This window comes from Ochlerotatus camptorhynchus, unplaced genomic scaffold (genome assembly GCF_037179485.1).
Source record: "Ochlerotatus camptorhynchus isolate MF236.1 unplaced genomic scaffold, CSIRO-AGI_Acam_v1.1 ptg000001l, whole genome shotgun sequence".
Lineage (NCBI taxonomy): Eukaryota > Metazoa > Arthropoda > Insecta > Diptera > Culicidae > Ochlerotatus > Ochlerotatus camptorhynchus.
This window is the reverse complement of record NW_027040493.1, coordinates 591,006-609,116: the sequence shown is the minus strand read 5'-3', so window position 1 is coordinate 609,116 and position 18,111 is coordinate 591,006. Positions and strand designations below refer to the sequence as shown.

Sequence of the window (18,111 nt, the reverse complement as noted above, 5' to 3'; positions counted from 1 at the left end):
ATTATACGCAATATGACTGGTAAGCATTATTCAGGAAAATTAAAGCGAGGCAAGATTTTGAGCTCCAACCTTAAAACATTAATTAGACAACATTCATCTTCCTAGTGGATTATCGCCAAACCTACCCCGTAAGCGGTCCACGTTAACTGTTTTGAACTGATACGAGGCTATCCATAGACACTAAATGTCCCTTCGAAAGCCGATTGTCACCATTTTGGATCCCAAAATGGTGACAGACATCAATTTTGGGCCTATACACGTCGTCCCCATTAAAAGTTTACGTTTAAGCAAAGGCCACCATCTTCAATTTCAAAATGGCGTTTAGAATCGATATCCAGCCTCTACACGTCATCCCCTCATATTATAGGGTATTTGAAAGTTTTTCTTGAACCGATGGTCGCCATTTTGGATTCTAAAATGACGTCTGGCATCGATTTCCGGCTTCTACACGGTGTAGAATATCCGAAAATATCCATATTATAGGGTATGTGACAGTTTTTCTTGAACCGATGGCCGCCATCTTGGATTCCAAATTTGCATCTGGCATCTATTTCCGGCCTTTACACGTCATCCCCTTTCCGAATATACCCATATTGTAGGAAATTTGATAGTTTTTCGTGAACCGATAGCCGCCAACTTGGATTCCATAATGGTGTCTGGCATCGATTTCCGACTTCTACACGTCGTCCCCGTTCCAGAAATACCCATTTTGTAGGGTATTTGACAGTTTTTCTTGAACCTATGGTCGCCATCTTGGATTTTAAAATAGCGTTCTGACCCCTACCTTTCCGGTTCCTGTCCCCACATTGCACAGAAATATCTTATATAGACAAGCTTTCCACACATAACATATTAAGGAAGTTCATGTACACACTAACGCCGCGTAGTGAGAGAGTTCTGCATTAATATAACTACCGTTTGAAAGGACTTGGTCACCTGAACAACTTTGCTGAAGACAGCAACGTTCTATATGGCCAGGTTCTCGAGATACAGTTTATATAGGAAGTTCACATGCACAATAGCGCTGCGTAGTGAGAGAGATTTGAACTAATATGAACACCATACAAAAGGACATTATCACCTGAACAACTTTGCTGAAGACAGTAACCTTCTATTTGGCCAGGATTTTGAGATACAGCTTATATAGCAAGCTCATTTGCACACTAGCACTGCGTAGTAAGAGAGTTCTGAACTAATATGGCCACCATCCGGAAGGACTTGGCTCAAGACAGTAACTGTCTATATGGCCAGGATCACGAAATATTCTTTGTTGGACCTATGATCCATATATTATAGCTCCCGTCATAAGTAACATAAAAGTGAAGCGCCTCTAGGGTCGTAGTTCCCAATTAAACCTGAATTCAATGACACAGGCTTGTTGGTCTATCCCAGCACAACAACTTTGTCGAAGACAGCATAGCTGTATATATTGAAACAAATGAGATAATCCACCTTAGCCCCTATTAGTGAAAATCTCATAAGCTGTGGGTATCCTTATTCGCGGATAGCCCGGCAATAAGAAATCCGGCAATAAGGAATCCGGCAATAAGGAATCCGGCAATAAGGATTCCTGACTGTATATACACATCACGATAGCCAGGGAACATGTTGGAATTCCTTAGTCCCAACATAGCATACAACATTTTTATTGTAGCATAATATGAACATGTATCTGTAAAGTTACATTGTAAAAATAGTGGAATGTACTAGTAAGTGTATACTGCGTAGGTCAGTGCATATCATTGCTAATGGTTTTGAATAATATTTAACATTCCAGCAGCTGCGCTTCACTATTGAAACATGATTTTTTATCATCAATTGCCTTGGATATTTTTAAAATGTTTATGCATCACTAGAGAGAGCTCCCAGCTTTACGAGATCGATATTATTTTCATGCATAGATCAACACTCATCTTGCAAAACAAACATTCCCTCATGGTTTGGGTTTTCCTAGTGCACAACATTCCAAGTTTTGATCAAATTTATTATTCCATTACAATTCACGCTTGCGGGTCAAATCAACGTTCATCCCGCACCCAATCACCAGATGTGTGCGAGTTTGTAAATAACCGTCGTTTGGCTTACCTTGCTAGGATCGCACCGAACGTTCCATCCTCCAAATATCGTCCCAAAAATTGATTTCGTTCACAGATTTCCTTTTTTTTTCGTTTGTGTGCTTCAGAGGCTCCGGTTTGGCCGCACATGCCATCCAACAGACAATTTAGTCCGGTCGTTGGTCTGTGCGGAGGCTTAAGTGCTACTCTCCCCCATAGAGAAGAACTCGAACCGGAGCAGTTTACAGCTACTGCTACGAATGCCAATCAGGGCGATAGTACCGTGAGAACAGAACTACCAGGACAGCCCACAAGTACAGCTGGCAGGTGGTTGTACTGTGTCGAGCAATGCTACCTCCTCGTTGCATTGCGGCGGGATTTTCCTCTGAAATGGAATTAGGAGATACCAGCTATTAGCATAATTGGACGCAGCGAGTATCGCTTCTATGAAAACGGTTGCTGCAGTCAATTTGATTATTGAATACATTTATACAGTAGATGGATGCATGCTTCGAACATTGAAAAATTAAACTAAAATAAAATTGTTGTAATATTTCATGTGTAAAGCCTACCTAGCCCGTCTACCACCATAACTCACCGTTTAGCACGTGCACCATCACGCTGCTGGCTTCTGCAGACGTGGGCATACACGTGTAATTACCCGAATCTGACAGCTTGGCATCGAGTATTTTCAGTCTGCAGAATTTAAAATTGAATCAATGTTTAATTGGAATATATCCAACTAATTGATTGTCCATCCTCTTGGGAGTCAACTCACCTCGACGTTAAAGCTTCGGTCCACTTGAGATCTACTGATATTCGTGGCGGATATGCTATCGATGTCTCGTTGGGATGTGTCTCCGTGGGTTTGATGATGTTTGTCCCTGTGGAATAGAATTGGAGTAGCCCTGAGTGGTGGAATGATTTGAAAACACACGCTGAAGTGTGTTTACCTCGATACCAATAGATTGTACCCAAATCGTGAGGTCCTTGGGTGATGATACAGGTCAGCGTCACAGCGCTGCCTATCTTTACGTATATGTCGGTTGGTCCGAGGATGAGGGCTTTCGCCTCTGTGGAAGAAATGCGTTTGAACGACTCAACTACAGACACGCCTTGTTCCCTACTTCTTACCTACTACGTTTAACTGGAATGTCATCGACATCTTAGGCACTGTGTTGACTTGGCACTCGTAGGCGCCAGAGTCCCGCTGCTGAGCGAACTTAATCTGCATCGTCCAGATTTCCGATTTCTCCGAACGTGTCACCTAACCGTCAGCCGCGGGAGAGATGTGTGCATGGACAATGAAAACAAAAAGCAAAACATCTCGTTCAAGCTAATAGTATAAATTATCAGAACATGATCCAATTATGGCGAATGTCAAAACCCGTCGGCATCATTTAAACGATGTGCTGATGACAATTAATTTGATCATCTGACAGCATAATGGGTGTGAAGCAAATTGATCCAATTTCGATTCCGCAATATATTTCGGGGAAACGTTTTATTTTTGCTCATACGATAATTGACGAATGATAAACATGGTTTATGTTATTGAAATTAATGCGAAAATGATATAATGAGCGTTAACATGTACGGATTATAAGCCTAATTGTGTAATAAAAATCAACATTCTCACGTTTAATTTTCCAACATACATACTCGAACTATTGATACGAAGCAATATTTCCTATGAAATTTAACAGACCATCTCAGAGACCATGATCGAAAATTTTATTCAGTCTTTGAGTGACCATGGATTTAACCAGAGACGACATTAAATAAGAGACGCGCGAAGACTGAAGCCAAAAGTTCAAATCGAACCGTCAAAAGCGGTTCCAATCGAGCAATCTACATAAACACGAGCGCTTCACGAAGAAAAGCGTTGGAAGTATTGAGATTGGGGTTGAATTTAAATGTTGAGGTTGGTTGTTTTTGTTAAGGAGATTTTCAGCCATACGCTGGTTAACTGTTGAGAATTAAATAATTATAATTAAGTTTGCGTATGACAATTGCAATTTGACAGGGAATATTATTGTTATTCAACAGTATTCGCGTTATGTTCTCACGAAATATTTACGAAATGTTTACGAATATTTTCGGGCATCTGGCAAGATAAATTATCATTACAGTTGATTTACACTCTGATAAAAAATAATAACTGCTTCTTTAATTATTGAAGGCCATCCATGTTGGAAATTATTGCAACATCGTACATGGAATTGTTACAACCTGTTTGCATGTTAATGGGTTGCATAATCATGAAAATGGAGACATTTTCTAAAGATTATATGCTGCAAAAAAATCTTCAAACTTTAAAAATATTTGACCTGAATGTTTGTTTAGTTGGAATTTTTATTTAGATTTTTTCTATATTAAAAAAATCAAAAGTTCAATATGAGAAAAATTTCATAATATTTTCATTTAGAGAAATCGAAAACTGTTCAGGATTGAAAACAATAAATTGAGCATAGGAAAATTTGGCTTTTGAATGTAGACACCCCCAGGACTTTGAAGTATGTTTGTGAGATTTTTGAGGATTATTCATAAGGAAAATTTGAAAGGCATCTGGTAATTTTTAGCATTTTTAAGTACCTATAGATATTGAGTTACAGCAGCCTAAATTTCTTCAGCATTCTAAATTGCCCTAGAATTTCAGAATTTTAAGGTTATTTTGAAAATAGTTTACAGTGAAGTGTGAGGAGAATTCATTGCGAAACCAAAGGAGAATTTCAAGTTAATTCTTAGAAGAGCTCCATCCATCTTTTTAAGCTTCGTGGTCGTGCGGTGTTACCCGTCATTCAGGCGTATTGTGAGTGCCACGAAGTGAAGGTTCGATTCCCGCTCCAGCCAGTGGAACTTTTCGCAACCTGAAAATTTCTCTACTGGTCTACTGGGTGTGGTGTGTTGCCAGTTTTCTAGTGTTTAGTTTTCAGTCTGTGCAACCTCTGGTGGAAGACAGTGTCAGTTGTCTTTTAAAAACTTTGATGACAATTGCATGGAGATTTTGTGAAGAATGGAAATATAATTCGGAAGAGAAATCATAGAAAGTTCTTATGATGAAACTTAAGGAGTATATGAATCCTGTGAATAATTTCAATGGAATTCTGTCCAATGTTTCTATGAAGATTCATTTTTATAAAATTTTAAAAAATGTAATCGAAATTATGCCAAAAGAACATCTGACAATTTCTGGGAGACTTTCAATGCCATTTTGGCAAAGTATTTAAGTACTTATCAAATACTGAAGAGGATTTCAAAACAATCTGACCTTACCTACAAAGCAGCTCGAAGGGAATTATCGGATAGGTCTTAGAATAGTGTGACGGTCATTCGGAAGAGTGTGCAAAGGAAATTACTTAGAATATTCTAAGGGAATTTCATAGAGAAAGATGAAAACAAAATTATGTCAATTCTTGGACATTATTGCTAGTTTGAGGGAATTATGGAATCGGAGAGAGATTTATAAGAGATAACAAGAGAACTCTTAGAATGTTACTGAAAAAGTTGGGAAATTATCCAGATTATTTAAGGGGAATCCAGAAAATGTATGATGGAATTCAGGGATGATTCAAACGGAACTCTGAAAAAAAGGATGAATGTATCCTGTTAAGAGTTCCAAGTAAATTCAGACTAACAATACAATTTCTTTATCTGGGACCCAGGAAATATATAAATTCAGCAAACTGTTGAGTTACCTGTAGTTTAGGTAAACTGCGTGTGAGTACCATGATGTTAGGCTTTGATTCCCACTTCAGCTTGGTGAATTTTACTTGCCTACTATGATGTCTACTACTGCCTACTATGATGTCAATAATTACATTGAAAGTCTGATCAACCTCAGGGTAATATTAGAATTATTTAGAACTATTAAAAAAATTTAGACATATTATGGTACTGCTTCAAAAAGTATGGACTACATCGACTATTAGTTTAAAAAATCCAACCAATCAAATTTGCTTGATACTTTGCTTCTCATTTTTTTTTTAAAGTTACAGTTTAAAAAACAATTCTAAAAATATTTTCTGCAACGATTTAACTCAATTTTTGAAATGCTGTGTAACGGATATTTAAACATTTTTGGCACACTGTGTCAATACTTTTCATAACTTTTGGATGATTTAAGCAATGCTAACAAGTTATTTGTTTTATATAATTTATTTAAACATGTAATTCATAAACATTTGGGTACTTTGAATAAATTTATTTTGATTTCAATAGCATTATGTTAAAAACAGGATTTTTTGGAGCCTTCCAGATTTTATATTTCAACTGGTCCAGATTTTTCTCAAAATGACCTGGCAACGTTGGTTGCATGCCATGCATAACACTGCTGGAGGGGTCTCCTCCTTGCTTTCTTCCTTCGGTGCTTCACTTGTTGAATTAGCGTTTAGAAAGTTCTTGTCCCTGACACGCTCGCTTCTACCCGATTGCGATTGATTACATTCCGAAAATACCGTGACATCAGATGCCGCATCCAAGTAACAATTTTGGTTTTATGAGGGTTCTGCAGACCGTGATTTAGACTTGTAGCATGCTTTAAATCCTCGATCAAAATTGCAATGTTACTTGGGCAGCCACCAGTGTTGACATGTAGGCCACGAATGTTCGCAGATCAACTGCCACAAACTGACGTTTGTACAAAGCTCAGTCCACCGGGATTTTTTCAACCAGCTCCTGTAGTAAGACTGGGTTGCACATATGTGCCACTTGTCTAGCCGCTTCGAGATGATCGCAAAAGTTTTTAACCGCCATCCCGAACAAAATCAGCGTATCCAATTTGTCCGACTTCGGTGCTGGAACGTCTTGAATCTTATTTTGCAGCTTCTGGATGATCAACTCCGGGCGATCATAAAGGCATGTACAGCGTGGAGAAAACCTGAGGTACACACGCTGGAAGGAGCAGTCGGCTTTTGACCGCATCGAATGCCTTACCTTGGAGCGCACGCTGAAATCTGACCAAATTTTCCACGTCTATAAAACCACACGCTGCTGTCGAGTTCATGTACGCACTGTAAAATAGAGGCAAATCTTCCGGCTCCCCTCTGAATGGTGGAAGATCTAGTTACATGATCTATCTTGGCATCATCTGCTGCTGGGTGGGTGTCACTAAATACTGTCCTACCTGATCATACATCCTTGGAAGCACCTGTCCTCCACATGCGGCCACGCTACTGGCATTCATTACGGGTGGGAATCCCCATCCTGCCGTTGAATTCACTCCATACTGGAGAAACGGTAGAGGTTGCTGTCCTCCACCTGCGGCCACGCTACCAGGATTGGCAATCCACATCTTGCCGTTGAGTGTACTGCATATCCAGAAGGTATCCATGGTTGACCCATGTCTGTTGCCATCCCGAGATAAGGTTGTATTTGTGGGATCATAGTCGTTGGCTGGCTAACTACCCCCATGCTGATGTAACCCCGGGTAAGGGGAAGAAAAAATCACCGTTGGAAGTGTAGGACAGGCCGTCACAACATTTGTTTGAGTGGAGCTACCTTGTCCCAACATTACTGGCACTCGAATTACCAGACCTTTTGGTATTGCCCCAGCTAGACGAAGGCGATCGATTTCGGCTTGTAAATCCGTGAGCGTTTGCGAAGTAGTATGTTCAACCGATGAAATAGTCACTGGATGCATGTTAACCGACCCACTTACCGCACCTAGGAGGGTTGATGACAGAGTCAGGTCGAACGTGTTCGGTATGGCACCTGTAGTCGTCGAAGTGGAACTGATGTCATATACGGGCATGACCGACGATGTCACCTCTACTACCTCTCTCCTTTGAGCGATTGAAAGGTTCCTCATCTCTCCGACCATCGCTTGCATCCAATTTCGCACATTACCGGCTCCTGCCGCAACTGATTGTTCGTTCAAGCTGTTCATCGTTCGGGCTTTCGGTTTAAATTCGTAACATGGCCTGGGTTGACAGCTTCTTCAACTCCAATCTTTTACGTTCCATCTCTGCTCGGTGATTCTCCTCCATCTCACGTTCCAGCAATTCTTGTTGATCCTTAATCCACTGTAAATCCACCTTGGCTTGTTCCGTCAATACAGACTGGCTGGAACTGCCCGCAGCGGCTGTCATCACCACCGGTGGTACACTGGAAGCCACCGTGGACACAGGAGTACTTGTCGGTCCAAGTGGAGTAGAAATTGGAAGAGCCGAGCATCCAGCTTTCATCCGCTATGGTTTCGTCAACTCCAGCACATTGATAGTGGAACCATTCCTCACACCTGGGACAGAACACCATGTTGTCCAGGTTGTTCGATCGACGACAATTCCGTTTCCGGCATCTTTCCGTCAGAGTTTTATACCAATTCTTTAAGCTTTTGTTGGATTTTGAACTCGGACCTCCTTACAGAGAACGCACTGGGTTCAGTTGTGCCGTGTATCTTAAAGCTAAATTGTATTTTATCAATAAAGAGTGTATAAATTGAATTCATTCTACTCACAATTTGGTCACGCTTCTACAGCTACATAAAATACAACACAATTCAATATCACTCCGGTATAAACACAAGTGCTCACGAAACTAATGGTTTTATCGCCGGAAATAAACCACCAGATCCCTTCGTGGGTGGGATTATCAATCCAGAATATATTTTACACTAATCAAATACAATTTTACTGCAAATTCACGTTTATAAGGGTTTCCTTCACTCTTCGGCAGAGATTATTACTTTCGATTTTCCTCTTTTGACATTCGGCCGCTGGACACTGATGTTCGCGTTGACGTTTGCTGATCGCGGATACAGGCGGACTCTGATGTGGGGGCACAGCAAAAGGCAACAGGTAGGGTCAGACTTCCCCTACCCGACGGTAATGTTGATTTGCGTGGGCGTGCTTTGAATTTCTGAAAATTATCGAGAGAAGTCATTTTTTACAAAAGCTGATACAGCTAATTCCAGCTCTATTTAGATATGTTAAAATCTAACATACCATGTTCTTGCAGGCAACATTGGGGGTGCTATTTCAAAAACCAAAGTCGGTCGTGGCATGAAAGTGGCCTGATTTTGATCCAGAGATAATGGATTTCAATTCTTAATACGCCAATCGATTGTGTTTTTTCTACGAATCTGTTAAAATTAAGACTTCATTTCTCAAAATTTCATAATTGTAAATTGCACGAATGTGCAACTGTGGCTATGATAATTAAAATTATCACCGATTGCCTGCGAAAAGCGATTTCCCTAACACAGATTTCAAAGTTGAATTCCATCCGGTCTCACCAAACACTGTTTATTCAATCACCACGTGGTGAGTGGTGGTGTTCTTCAGTACACAACGAAAAGCTGCCTGCAATGAGCATCCATATAAGGAGAAAGAAGCCGCACCGCTATTGATTGGAATTAGTAGCTCTTCGTGAGTTGATGTGGGTCATTGATGTCAAGCACATCATACTAATCGGAGATGGTCGAATCATTTTTTCGTTATTTGGTCTGGAACTGCTCCAATGTGGTTAGTCATCAATTTGAAGCTTATAGAAAGCCTATTCATGAAAAACTCTGAAGAAAGAGCTGTTGCACGGCATGTTTTGAGTGCTTGACAGATATAACCGCATTCAGAATCCTGCATCAGAACCGATTCCAGAGGAATGGCCATATCACGGTTGATTTTAGATGATTTTAGGTCTTGGCGTATCATTCGCTTTGGAAATGGTTCTTCTCTAGGTGTATTCAACGAAAATAGAGATTTTCAACCGGCATCATATAAAAAAAAAACTCATCACAGATTTTGCATAACAAACTGGAATATCTCTGGTATCCGGTGACCATGACTATTTTCGTGGTCAAATGCTTCTGAGAGAGTTAAATTCAGTCCAGATTTGATGAAGTTACAACACTCCAAAGTTGACCAAAAATTAGCCTAGCCTAGTTATTTTGAGAATCGCCTGTCTGTCTGCTGGCTGGGGACCTCAACCAGCTTGGAGGGCCTTAGCTTTAGATCTACAATTTTTCTTTGTTGAAGCATGCCTTACTAAATAAAAGAATTGAAAAAAAGCTTGGCTCAACTTTGTCGATTAGAAGTGACATTTTCGATCTTTGATATATTGAATTTTAAATACGGCATTTTGAAAATTGAGGTACAATTATTTTTCCATTAAGTATAATGGAGTTCAGAGAAAGTCACATTATGATATCAAAATATAAATGTTAGTTTATTACGAGCAGAGGGAAACGAATTGTATATACCTGCAGATGATTTCCAGACATACATTTAATCGAAGAGAAAGACATTTCTACATATGTAGAATGTAGATGTAGATGTAGATGTGCATATGTAGACATTTATTTCTCTTTGATGAAATGTATGCCCGGAATTCAGTCTTGAAATAATGATGCAGGATTTTTAATCAGGTTCCAGAAAAAAAAATCCAATTAATGTCACTTGTTACCTTCTTCTGATGTCTTGAGTCACATTTTATAACTTTTACTTCTTTTTAACAAAAAGGAAAATACCTTCATAAAGATTTCCTGATAGCATTTTATTTCCAATCTCAACACACCACACGAGCTAAATATTTTCCCAAACTTACCTGAAATCGTTCATCGGAGGTGTAAACAACCATTCCCGCTGACAGGATGTGTAGATCTCGTTTTCTTATCCAGGAAACCTGTTGGCAGGATGTAAGGAGATAGAAAAGACAAACAAAAGTGTGAATTTTTTAACAGACATGCGGACTGGTAAGGGTGTTTGCCGGTAGGGGATGATAAAAAGGAAATTTCCAACATTTTTTCCGCGCTTCATTCATCTCGATGGCTCATAATTTCCAACTCAAACGCTACAGATTCCACTCTGCCAAAGAACGCGACATCATCGTATATTCCAAAAGGCTTTGCTCCTGTGCTTCCCAACCCCTCGGTTCGGCTGAAAGCAATAGGGGGAGGCGAAAGATGCGTAGCTCATAAAGAGTACATGATTAATGTGTTTACCTTGGAGCCTGGTCTAAGGTGGTACCGCATCTTTCGCTTGCTTTAGATTAGACTTGGAATCGGTTACGATGTGAGAAAAACTGAAAATTAAAACATGACGGGAGGCTCTTTTTTCCATATCTCTGCTGCTGATGATTAATGGCGGAAATTGTCTTAATGAGGTAATTTTAAGTACACTTGGAAGATTCCGAACGGATTTGAACAAACACCGATTGCAATTTTGCTGACAGGTCGATGAGCAGGGACTGAAAACATGTTATACTTTTTTTTCTATCTGCGTCACCTAGTCTTGTAATGGGAAAAGATTAATACTCATCGTAAGTCTTTCTTAAAAGCTTTGGAAAGCGTCTTCGAGCGATTTAACATTTCTTAAAATGATGAGGGACAATAATACAAGTTTGTTGAATCGTATGAGTTACGAACATTTTTACATGGTCGATGAGCAGTAAATATCATCCCCAGGGTGAAACGCTAGCTACGTGCCTGTTGAATAACTTCTAGTGATTTGTAGATGCATTTGAGGCGGTTCATAAACCCCCTCCCGCCTGCGCACAGTGGAAAAAATTCGGCAATTGTTACTCTTAATTGATATTCTCAAAACGCAAACGGTTCCAACCAATAGAAGAGCACTTTTGTGTGTGAAAATGTCCAGGAAATCGATTGCGCTAGGTCTCGTAGATAGGAGAGCACGGAAAATTCCCGTTTTACCCCAATTTCCCTATGATTTGTGAGTATAACCAGTGTTGGCACTGGGAACACTGCTTGTGAAGGTACAGTAGCGGCTCGGGCGAACTGTCAGCTAAACTGTCACGTTGACAGAGCTGAAGAAGAGAAGGAAGATAGACCGTGAAGATCTGCTGTGTCATCTATCTAATTATAATAGAATTTCATAGTGAAGGTACGAACAAAAGGAGAAGAATAATTAAAAAGTGAAATTTATTTGCATAAAGCTAAATTAAATTGTCTCTTACAGCTAGTTAAATTATCTTACAGCTATATACTTAAACCTAGTTGTTCTATCTTTGTGAGTCATGCTAGATAGATGTCTGGAGCTCTGGAAGGATCACTGCGAAATAGGAATCGCTGCGAGTGACGATCTTTCTTGCGCATGTATAGTTGGTGGAGCATCTCTTTTAAATCAGCTGAAACGACCACACTGAACTGTCGGAAGCGAACCAGAACGCCAGGAAGCGACGTCAGTTGATCTGGACCTTTCAATAGTACTGAGTTGAGAGAAATTCCGTTTACAACAGCTTTAGCGTCTCAAATCATGCGGACCTCTCCCGGCTTCCGTGGATTCAGCACCGTTCCTAAAGTAAATACCATACTCTTCTGGGATCAGCAGTAGCTACCTCCTCCACGGTGTGCGTAGCCCTTGAGTTGGTAGTCCTTTAGTTGTTTCTGCAAGGCATTCTTGAGTTCTGGGCTTCGATCCATCTTCCTCTCCAAGCATTCAAGCCGACGAAGAGCAATGTTGTAGCTGTCAGGAAGCTCTATGTGGTCATACTTCCACAGAAGACCGGTTTCATAATGGGTGCCGACTCGAATCGTTGTTTCCTCCAGGATCCGTTTAGCACGCTTATCTTCCTCGGATAGCAGATTCATTGCTGGCTGCGTACCTACGTCATCCGTCGTGAAGAAATCCTTGACAAGATCGTGTAGAGCTTAATCTGACGCGCAAACACAGGAATGGCAGTTGACCGTAGCTCTCGCTTCATTAGCTCCTTCACCGCCATAGATGCACCAACCTAGTCTCATTTTTGCAGCGACGGGTTGGAGACTGCGTCCTTCCCTTATCTTCAAAGGAACCATCAAGTTGAAGTTGTTGACACCAATCAGTATCTTCGGAACCGCAAATACAACGAGCACACAATGCGTCAAGTTCGTTCCTAACACCACCACAAGCTGTCGTGGTTTTGGATGACGTGTTCAAAAAGCCAGAAAATGCGCTGCGATCGCAGAGCAGAAGCGGCAACGGGAACGAAACCGATGAATCCTCCGCTTCCACGAGCAGTAGACGAAGCCGAGGCAAACCAGCCGGTAAAAAACTCCGCCGGGATGACGACGACGACGAGAGGGACGAGGACAATCGCTTATAAATGGCTCTCACGTCGTACAACATCTCGTCCATCAACATCGGCACCATCACGAACCCCACGAAACTGAACGCGCTCCGAAGCTTCATTAACAGCCATAGCCTCGATATCGTGTGTCTACAAGAAGTAGAGAACGAACAGCTCTCCTTGCCTGGCTACGTCGTTTTCTTCAATGTGGACCATACGAGAAGGGGAACAGCTATTGCCCTGAAGGAACACATCCAGGCCACTCACATCGAGAGAAGCTTGGACGGCCGACTGCTTGCAACGATCTGTAACGTTAACGCTCCCTCCGGCTCTTCGCTACGTGCAGCTCGGGAGAACTTTTTCAATGGGACGCTTACCTACTATCTCCGCCATCGTACCGCGCATGTCATTCTGGCCGGCGATTTCAATCTCAGGTACTCAGACTTTACCTCCCGTTGCCGAGTTCCAATACCAGTGGCAATATTGGACCCGGCAGCGCAGAAACTATGACTCCTGGATCGAATGGTGGATTTTGTTCGCTAAGCCCAAGATCAAAAGCTTTTTCACATGGAAATCTCGAGCCGTCTTCGATGAATTCCACAATGAAGATCAGTATCTCTACAGCGAGCTTCGGCTAGCCTACGACGGGTACTACCAGCACCCTGAAATGATAACCACCATCAACCGGTTGAAAGGTGAAATGCTAGCGCTTCAACGGAGATTTTCCTACACGTTCATGCGAATGTATGAAACACATGTGGCGGGAGAACCCATGTCAATATTCCAATAGGGGGAGAGGCAAAGGAAGAGAACCGTCATCACTCAGCTGCAGACAGAGCAAGACGAAACGGTAGCAGAGCCACGAGCGATCGAGACGCACATGATGGACTACTTCTCGACGCTGTACTCGGAGGAGGAAACAAAAGAGAATGAGAACAGTTTCGTCTGCGACCCATCGAATGAAGCCTGCACGGACGACATTACAACGGCAGAAATCTGGTCTGCAATAACAGCGAGCGTCCCACGAAAATCTCCCGGCTGCGATGGTATTCCGAGAGAGTTCTACCACCGCATGTTCGACGTCATCCACCGTTAGTTGAATCTGTTGCTGAATGAGGCACTCATCGGTAATCTTCCTCCAGCGTTTGTCGATGGTATCATCGTGCTGGTTAAGAAGAGAGGCGGCGACGACACAGCCCGTTCATATCGTTCGATCTCGCTGCTCAACAGCGACTACAAGCTCCTCTCCTGCATTCTCAAAACCAGACTCGAGCAAGTGATGAGAGAGCACCACGTCTTGAGCAACGGGCAGAAATGCTCCAACTGAGAGCACAACATCTTTCAAGCCACTCTTGCTATCAAGGACCGGATAGCACATCTCCGCCACCACCGCCGTGCCGGGAAGTTAATCAGCTTTGATCTCGATCACGCTTTCGATCGGGTCCGGCACTCTTTTCTCTTCGAAACCATGCGCTCGCTCTTCTTGAACCAGGATCTCATCGCTCTACTCTCGCGAATCGCCAGCCGGTCCACCTCCCGGCTGTTGATCAATGGGCACCTTTCTCGTCCGTTCGAAATTCAATGCTCTGTACGGCAAGGGGATCCGCTATCCATGCACCTCTTCGTTCTCTACCTGTATCCACTAGTGTGCAGACTCGAAAGAGTGTGCGGGAATGATCTGCTGGTGGCGTATGTGCACTGAAACAAGGATCATAGTTAGAAATACTATTTTGCAGAAAACACTTATTATCAATATAACCGCGCTTATTACTGTTAAATCTACTATGAATTCAGTATAGTTGACTACGAATGTAAAACAATTTACTATGATTCTGACGAAACTACTATGCTTGCTCAAAATGCATAGTAATTTTGATAGAAATAATAGTAAAATTAAATGAAATTGTTTTCTGCACAAATCTATTGGTGAGGGTATTTAATTTAAAACAGTAATATAGTATTTTTGCCAATGGATTTTGTATCAGTGTGGACGACATCAGTGTGATCGTTACATCGACCAGGCAAATCGATGAGATAAAGGGTGATACGGTCAAAATTTGGTCAATATCAACTTGACGTATTTCTTTCAATTTTGCATTTAAAAAACCTGAACACCCCTCATTTTGAAGGTGTGTGTGTGTAGAATGTTGCTCCTATTTTGATTTTGGAATTCACTCTTCAGTTGTCAAAATGCCGTCCAAGCAAGAAGAGCAGCGTATCAAAATTTTGCTCGCGCATCGCGAAAATCCGAGCTACTCGCACGCAAAGTTGGCAAAATCGCTAAAAGTTGCCAAATCAACCGTTACAAATGTAATTAAAGTGTTTGGGGAACGTTTGTCGACAGCCAGGAAGTCTGGATCGGGGGGAAATCGAAAACCGGAAGCCGCTGAGACGACAAAGAGAGTTGCCGGTAGTTTCAAGCGAAACCCTAACCTCTCTCTCCGAGATGCCGCAAATAAGCTGGGTGTATCGTCTACAACCGTGCATCGAGCCAAAAAACGAGCCGGACTATCGACTTACAAGAAGGTAGTGACTCCAAATCGCGATGATAAACAAAATACGACGGCCAAAGCGCGATCCCGGAGGCTGTACACGACGATGCTGACGAAGTTTGACTGCGTGGTAATGGAAGACGAAACCTACGTCAAAGCCGACTACAAGCAGCTTCCGGGACAGGAGTTTTATACGGCAAAAGGAAGGGGAAAGGTAGCAGATGTTTTCAAGCACATGAAACTGTCAAAGTTTGCAAAGAAATATCTGGTTTGGCAAGCCATCTGTACCTGTGGCTTGAAAAGCAGCATTTTCATAGCTTCCGGGACTGTCAACCAAGAAATTTACGTGAAAGAGTGTTTGAATAAACGTCTGCTGCCTTTCCTGAAGAAACACGGTTGTTCCGTACTGTTTTGGCCGGATTTGGCATCTTGCCATTACGATAAAAAGGCCATGGAGTGGTACGCCGCCAACAACGTGCAGGTGGTTCCCAAGGACAAGAACCCTCCCAACACGCCAGAGTTCCGCCCAATTGAGAAATACTGGGCTATTGTCAAGCCGAACCTAAAGAAGACCAAAAAAACTGCTAAGGGCGAGCAGCAGTTCAAGGCAAACTGGCTTTCTGCGGCGAAGAAGGTGGACAAGGTGGCTGTACAAAATCTGATGGCAGGGGTCAAGCGTAAGGCCCGGCAATTCGGATTTGGAAAAGCGGAAGCCTAACTGAATATTTTTCCTGAATTTTATACTAATTGAACTTGAAAAAGAAATTTAATTTGATTTTTTAAATAAACGATTTCACCGATTTACACGCCTTTTCCCTTGACCAAATTTTGACCGTATCACCCTTTAAATAGGCTGTTCACTCGTTTCGAGAGAGCTGCTGGCGCAAAATTAAATTTGCGGAAAACTGTTGCCGTCGATGTCGGCCTTTGCGAAGGCAACAGAATCAACACTCAGTGGCTACAAACAGTCAATGTAGTTAAGATTCTGGGTGTTGTTTTCGCGAATTCAATACGACTGATGACAACGATGAACTGGAATGCGCTAGTGGGGAAGTTCGCGCAACAAATGTGGCTGCATTCTCTGCGCACGCTGACGCTGCACCAAAGGGTCATCATGCTAAACACGTTCGAAACGTCCAGGATATGGTACCTCGCGTCCATACTACCGCCGTTGGGAGTGCATACGGCAAAAATAACATCAGCAATGGGTACGTTCCTCTGCAGAGGGACTGTCGCCCGTGTCCCAATGATGCAGCTGGCACGTAGCAGAGAGAATGGAGGCCTGAAGCTGCAATTACCAGCTCTGAAATGTAAGTCACTCGCAATCAACCAACACTTACAAGTAGAGATGGGCAAAACAGTTCAGTTCACAGAACCATTCCTTGTAGAACCATTCCGCATAAAGAACTAGTTCTTTGGAACCGTTCTTCGCTCTTACAGATTTTTTTCATTATTTGTTTGTTTGAAAAAAAATAGAAATGGCAAAAATAAATTTTAATCAATTTAATAATTTCCAAGCAACCTTTTCTTCTAAATAAAACAACCTATATTTTTGAAATCATATTTGAGTCTTTGGATTGTGTTCAATGATTTATATTCGGTGTTCGTTTGTACAGTTATAGAATTCCTTACTCTATAAGGAATAAGTGCACCGAAGACAACCAAACGATTTGACGTAAACGTGCACTTTTATCACACTTTTTAATAAGTGAAAACGCGCATATTTGTCCAGTTTGGTTGGAAATGCGTAGTAAATGTTAATCCATTCATAACTTCATTATCTGCCGAGCGAACAACGGGAGAACTTATTGTCACAATAGACGAGTGCATGGATGGGTTTGAGTTCACTCACTATTCATTTTATTTTTCAAATGACGGACGGGACGAATTTTCGTGCAAAAGTGATGTTTTACCTCCTTCCACACGCACGCTTATAAGATAAATAAACATCCGATGGAAACTGTTTTCTATATCTTTACTCCAATAGTGTCCGTCATTTACGTGCATGCGAAAACAAGACCAAACAAAACAATTCTTTCTCTCACTATCTTACATGAAACCGAAAACATACCTGAGCCTGAGCTATCGTTCGTTCGGCATACATGTCGTTCTCAGTCTTTTCAGTTCATTCTTTCTCGTTCTTGCTCTTCGTTCGTTCTTTCTCGTTCATACCGAGAGTACTCACCACTCAGAACGAACGAGAGCGACATACACTCTTATTGTGAACTACCACTCTAATTCAGAACTACTGTTCTTTAAAAAAAGAACTACCGTTCTTTCACTCACTGTCGGGACCTAGTTCTTCTAAACCGTTCGAGAACGAAGCGCCCATCTCTACTTACAAGAGATCGAATCCCTTCCTTTTTATAGATCCCTTCTTTTTCACTATTATCCCCGCCCAGCCATCTCAATAGATCTTCTCGACCTTAGACAAACCCTATCAAACTTATCCCAAATTCCCCACCAAATCCAACAGAACCCCTCCACCGATCAAATTCACCAGTACTTCGTCCAGCAAACTGAGCTACCAAGGGTGGAACGTAACAATCCAGCAAGTGACTGGT

At 41.8% G+C, this 18,111-nt stretch overlaps 1 protein-coding gene across 1 annotated transcript in view; it reads right to left on the bottom strand.

Annotated features, from left to right (window-relative positions):
• The window catches only part of LOC135708724 (zwei Ig domain protein zig-8-like), a 176,037-nt gene that overhangs the window by 20,789 nt on the left and 137,137 nt on the right, over nt 1-18,111 (bottom strand). The window contains exons 5-10 of the mRNA XM_065231180.1: nt 10,596-10,673; nt 3,189-3,321; nt 3,008-3,127; nt 2,833-2,938; nt 2,653-2,750; nt 2,086-2,439 (exon numbers count right to left, since the gene is read on the bottom strand). Coding sequence (XP_065087252.1) covers nt 2,309-2,439; nt 2,653-2,750; nt 2,833-2,938; nt 3,008-3,127; nt 3,189-3,321; nt 10,596-10,673 — 666 coding nt within the window. The 3' untranslated portion in view covers nt 2,086-2,308. The remainder of the gene's footprint in view (nt 1-2,085; nt 2,440-2,652; nt 2,751-2,832; nt 2,939-3,007; nt 3,128-3,188; nt 3,322-10,595; nt 10,674-18,111) is intronic.